The 6,000-nt window shown below is 44.8% G+C and overlaps 1 protein-coding gene across 3 annotated transcripts in view; it reads left to right on the top strand.

The window, feature by feature from the left end:
• Positions 1-400: 400 nt before the first annotated feature.
• The window catches only part of ATP10B (ATPase phospholipid transporting 10B (putative)), a 134,279-nt gene continuing 128,679 nt past the window's right edge, over positions 401-6,000 (top strand). For 2 of the 3 annotated variants that reach the window (XM_068980548.1, XM_068980547.1), the window contains exons 1-2: positions 401-675; positions 2,073-2,267. In XM_068980548.1, the coding sequence (XP_068836649.1) occupies positions 401-675; positions 2,073-2,267 (470 nt within the window). Of the gene's footprint in view, positions 676-2,072; positions 2,268-3,676; positions 4,063-6,000 lie in introns of those variants that run through there. The other variant, XM_068980549.1, reaches the window with a different exon arrangement.

Here is a 6,000-nt window from a genome sequence, read left to right as displayed (position 1 = left end):
ACTGCAGTGGCATTCCTTGTTACGGAGTGCAGGCTGAGTAGTTGTGGGGCATAGGCTTAGTTGTTCCCCGGCATGTGGAATCTTCCTGGACAAGGGATCGAACCTGTGTCCCCTGCATTGACAGGTGGATTCTTAACCACTGGACGACCAGGGAAATCACTATCTATGTGATTGTTTGCTGAATGTCTCTCACTCTATCATATAAGGATTATAGGAATTAAACCTATTTTTCTCACCTTATGTTCCACAGGCTATCTTGGTTTTGGATAGACACATGGATGGGCCAATATCCCACCTGTTTCTTTTAAGCATAGCCATGTCTTAAGCTGACACAACACATATTTCTCCTGACCACGGTAACCTCCTGTGTCCTTTTTCAGACCGGAGCTTGCTACCGGACATGGCCCTCTCAGTGGACTCGTCTTGGCACCGGTGGCAGCGGCGCGTCAGAGACGGCTGCCCCCAGTCTCCGTCAGAAGCCACGCCGCTGCTGCTCGCAGAGAAGGAGACGCGGAACTACAACCCCGCGCAGCAGCGCGTCGTTTTCCCCAACAATCACGCGTTTCACCAGGACTGGGCGAAGTTCTCCAGGCGATACTCCAGCAACAGAATCTGCACAACCAAGTACACCCTCTTCACCTTCCTGCCCCAGAATCTCCTAGAGCAGTTTCACAGGTACACGACCGCCTGGCTGAGCGCTGTGTGCTTTAACCTTGCATTTGCCACTTGGGTGAATTCAGAAGTGCTGCTTTCTGGGCTACCTTTCCTTTAGTATCCAGATGCATGTGCCTTGGGAGGCTTTGTCATTCGTTCACTTGCTCATGCAATGTTTATCAGTTTCTACTCGGTGTTAGACTCTGATGCTGGAAGGGATTGGGGGCAGGAGGAGAAGGGGATGACAGAGGGTGAGATGGCTGGATGGCATCACCGACTCAATGGACATGAGTCTGAGTGAACTCCGGGAGATGGTGATGGACAGGGAGGCCTGGCGTGCTGCGATTCATGGGGTCGCAAAGAGTCGGACATGACTGAGCGACTGAACTGAACTGAACTGACTCGGTGTTAGGTCTCTTGTGTTGTGTATTAGAGATATATGAGGGAGACACACACACACACACAAAGACGCATTGTCCTGACTATGTTGTCTAATGAAGAAAACCAGATGTTAATTTTAGGAATTATATGCCTGCTAAGTCACTTCAGTCATGTCTCTTTGTGACCCTGTGGACTGTAGCCTGCCAGGCTCCTCTGTCCATGGGCTTCTCCAGGCAAGAGTACTGGAGTGGGTTGCCATTTCCTACCCTGGTGGATCTTCCCAACCCAGGGGTTGAACCTGTGTCTCTTATGTCTCCTGTATTGGCAGTCAGGTTCTTTAGCACTAGTGCCACCTGGGAAGCCCAGAAGTTATATAAATTGGTGTAAGCTGTAATTCAGATAGGCACTTCCAAGGAGAGGTAGGTGTTGCTGTTAGAATGAATACAAGAGAAATCAGGCCTAGTTAGGAAAGTCAAGGAAGACTTCTAGGAGGAAGGGACAGTAGAAGTCTAATCTGAAAGAAAAGAATGCATTAACCAGGTGGAAAGAGGCAGAGAGAAGTCAGGAAAGGGAGCCGGAAGAATGTTCTTTCAGACAGACCTTTATGTGTGGAGGCCCTGTGGCTAGAGGGAGCAAGATGTACCTTGGAAAGCTTAAAACTTGCAAGTCATTGTTTTGAGATAATATAGGCAAAATTACATTTTAATTATAAAGCAAAGTATGCATCCAGACATTATCCTAAATTTTGTAATTATTAGCACCTACCATTTATCGAGCAACTACTACACTCTGGAACCCTCTATTGCATACATAGTAAATATCTTCCCATGTAATATGTATAGGAAACCTATAAAGTACATAGTACTATCTTCATTTTAGATGGATTTGACTTCAAAGCCCTTACCGTGACGTTCAAGGTGACACTGAAAGAGAATGTCATATTAGTTAGTAAGAGCTAGTAGTAGGGAAGAAATAGTGTTTCAACCATATTTTTTCTTCTCCATAGTTTTCACTCACACCTTTCTTGCCCTCTCCAGATGGGCTAACCTCTATTTCCTGTTCCTGGTGATTCTGAACTGGATGCCCACCTTGGAAGTCTTCCACAGGGAAATAACCATGTTACCATTGGCCATCGTCCTGTTCATCATCATGGTCAAAGATGGCCTGGAGGACTTCAGGAGATACCGCTTTGATAGACAGATAAACTGCTCCAACATCCAGATATACGAACGGTAAGGGCAAGTATTCCTCTGTTTTCTCTGTGGCAAATGGATTGTGTAAACTTATTAGCATCCTCCAAAAGCTGGTCTCTCTTCTCACTTTCTTTTTTTTTAATTCACTTAATTCAGTGATACTCATCCAGGGCTATTTTCCCATGCAAGGAACTTCTGAACTGTTTTGGAGACATTATTGGTTGCCATATTGGGAAGGAAGGTCCTACTGAAATCTGGTGGGTAAAACCAAGGATGATGCTAAACATTTTACAATGTACAGGAAAACCTCCCACAACAAAGATTATGATCCTGCCCAAAATTTCACTAGTGCTGAGATTTAGAAACCTTAATTTAACTCATGTAAACACCATATTAGGCCTTCCCTGGTAGCTCAGACGGTAAAGCGTCTGCCTACAATGCGAGAGATCTGGGTTCGATCCCTGGGTCGGGAAGATCCCCTGGAGAAGGAAATGGCAACCCACTCCAGTATTCATGCCTGGAAAATCCCATGGACTGAGGAGCCTGGTAGGCTACAGTCCATGGTGTTGCAAAGAGTTGGACACGACTGAGTGACTTCACTTTCTTTCTTTATAAACACCATATTATTAAACCTAGGATGTTACATTATTAAGAGGAGGATAGAAAGCTCAGGACCTAAACTCTAGGGATTTCCACTGTGGGCCATAGGCTAAGATGCCATGCTCCCAATGCAAAGGACCCAGGTTCAGTCCCTGGTCAGGGAAGTAAATCCCACATTCTCCAACTGAAGATCTTGCATGCCACATTTGAAAGTCCCAAGTGTTATATGAAGATCTCAAGTGCCTCAACTAAGACCTGGCACAGCCAAATAGTAGACAGAGAGATAGATAGTTGTGGTTGTTTTTTTTTTTTTCTTTCTTTAAGAAATAAACTCTGAAATTGACTGAATCATCTCAGGAGACCAACTTCAGGAACAGCTCTTTGAAGACTCATGAGAAATGTCTCCCAAACCAGAAAATATATACTATTTTTAGAGCATCTGTGGCTCTTGGCTGTAAATCCTTGCCTTTAGAACTTAACCAGGTAGGTTTTAGGACCCAGAGTTGGCACACCTGTTCTGGGTTGCCTGGGGTGGAAAAGGAAGCTACCTGTGAATGACGTCTGCATTCCGACAGGTGGAGTCTCAACAAGTAGAAGGAAGTAACCAGTGAATACACACCTGTTCTCTGCAAGCTCTTTCCTGTCATCCTTCTCCCTTAGTGTTTATATACCGGCTTTTTTATTTTTCGTTTTCCTTCTGAAAGTAGAGAAAAATTTTCAGCCAAGAAGGCAAGTCAAAGATGTCATCACTTGCTGGCAGCTAAACAATGGAAATGATCAGAAAAGAACCTCTTTTATGGGAAACTCGAGTGTCCTGCTATAAGAATTAGAGACAGGACTGAGCAGAAATGAGAAAGGAAGGCAAGAAAAGGCGGAAAAGGAAAGAAGACAAGAAACGAGTAGTGGTTTCCAACCTGCTCTTTGAAAGATGGGCCCACAAAGAGAACCCCAACAGACATTATCGTGGGAATCAAATCAAGACCAGCAAGTACACTGTGTTGTCCTTTATACCCAAGAACATCTTCGAGCAGCTGCACCGGTTTGCCAACTTCTATTTTGTGGGCATCGTGGTTCTGAATTTTATCCCCGTGCTCAATGCATTCCAGCCAGAGGTGAGCGTGATACCAATCTGTATCATCCTGGCGGTCACTGCCATCAAGGATGCCTGGGAAGACCTCCGGAGGTACAAATCTGATAAAGTGATCAATAGCCGAGAGTGCCTCGTCTATAGCAGGTAAAGCCAAACACCCGGGGAAGTCTTGACCCCAGCTCTGATCTTTCTGTGGCTGCTGCCACCGCAGCAGCTGTTTATGAAAGGATGGGGTAGGGAGATAGCATTATTTCATTGTAGTGAAGCTGTTTGATTCTCCACAATGGGGAAAAACAGAAAACAAAAGAAATTGAGATTTGAGTCCATCATTTGTTAAAACTAGGAGATCTTTATTTATGTGACATTTCCTTTGCTGTGTAAATGTGTTAGGTGTTTAAGAATCTTGCATAAATTCACATTCATTTTGGTTGAGTGTGGCCATGAGCATGTTGGTGCATGTTTAGAGACCCTCAGAGAAAAGTGGCATCACTGTTTTTGAGGGGAATAGTAGGCACAGTATTAGAGACTCAGCCCCGGACACACTGCCCACATTGAACTCTGTCTCCATCAGTCATTAACTCTGATTAACACCTTAGGCAAGTGACCTAACCTCTCTGAGACTCATTTTGTCATCTGTAAAACTGGAACACTTCCTGAGGTGGTCATGAGAGTTGAGTGTAATAATCCTTATAAAGTACTTAGCACTGCTCCTGTTGTATGACAGTCAGTATAGAAGCTGTCATGGCTTTATTTTTAGAATGTAAAACTCATATTAGCTTCATCAAGACTGCCCTTAAGCTCTCTCTCCAATGTCCCAGCCCAAACAAAAACGGTTCACCACTTGTCTTGCCATGCTATAGAACATAATTTTATATATGCTGTGGTTTTAGAAATACTCCATTGAGTCAATAGCCAGACTGGGTTGTTGGGAAAAGGACATGCTCCCAATCAGTAAGGGAAGATAGTTGAATTATCACGTATCTCAACTTTATGACAATTCCTGTAGTCCAGAAAGAAGCAAGGGAATGGAGTCTGGGCTTGCAGTGAGATTTCAGTGACAAAGAGTGCTTTCTGGTCTGGCAATGAGACGCCTTAGATGAGTCAGTCAATTGGAGCAGGTGAGGGCTTGACTTTCTGCCAAGTAAGAATAAAGTCCATCTCTCTTGAGAAGCACCGTCGCTCTGACTTGTTCCCTCTGATACCATGGATCCCAGTTTAGCAGAAGTTGGTACTGTCACTCTGGTCCTTCTTGGGGTGAAAGGAGCTTGCTCCAGGGTGTGCCTCACAACTATTCAGGGGCTGCTGCTTTCTAAGAAGCCCTCTTCCCTGGGGAAAAACATGTAACTTATCGACTTAGAGCTGACTGATGAGAGGGTTTAAGAGCCAGACTCCACTCAGAAAGTTGTAGCCTGGGGAAGCTTCTCAGGATATCACGTAATGCAAAGGACTCAGCTGTCCCTCGGGCACCCCTAAGAGAACCTCCATACCCTCCCCTCAGCAAAAGATGAGCTTCTGGTTCCTGTGCCCGCAGGGCCACAGTTGCATACCTAAGAATATTAACCTGAAGCCTTGATGTTCTCACCCCTTCCCCCCGGCTAGATCTAACTGTTGAATGTGATTAGCACACTGAATACCTAGAGTTGAGATTGAATCATTCCTCAGCTTTGAATAAGGAAATTATTAAGAGAGAAAAAATAGCTGTTGCAGTGTGTCACTTTTCCCAAGGAGACGTTTTTTTTAAAGAAAGCATTGTTTCTGTCTTGTCACCATTCAACACCCTTCCCTCCACTGCCCCATTACGTTTGGTTTTGGGCTTTTATTTTTTTTTTTTTTCTGTCTTTCTCCTTTGTTTCCTTTGTTGTTTTTCCCATAGAAGATGCCCTGTGAAGCAGGGACATGTGCGGACTTCAGTCAGCTTGGTCCTGCTCTCCCTGCTCTGTTCAGAGCATCCCATAAAAATGGGCCTGTTCTGGGGTAAATCAGTCAGACTGACCTGTGCTGGGTGCTGGCCTGATACAGACCAGGCTGTTGTCATTCTGCTCTCAAAATAACTTCCAGAAGAACAGCAATAAATGGAGGTGA

Source organism: Capricornis sumatraensis, chromosome 9 (genome assembly GCF_032405125.1).
Source record: "Capricornis sumatraensis isolate serow.1 chromosome 9, serow.2, whole genome shotgun sequence".
In the NCBI taxonomy this organism is placed as follows: domain Eukaryota; kingdom Metazoa; phylum Chordata; class Mammalia; order Artiodactyla; family Bovidae; genus Capricornis; species Capricornis sumatraensis.
This window is presented reverse-complemented; position numbering and strand designations above follow the sequence as displayed.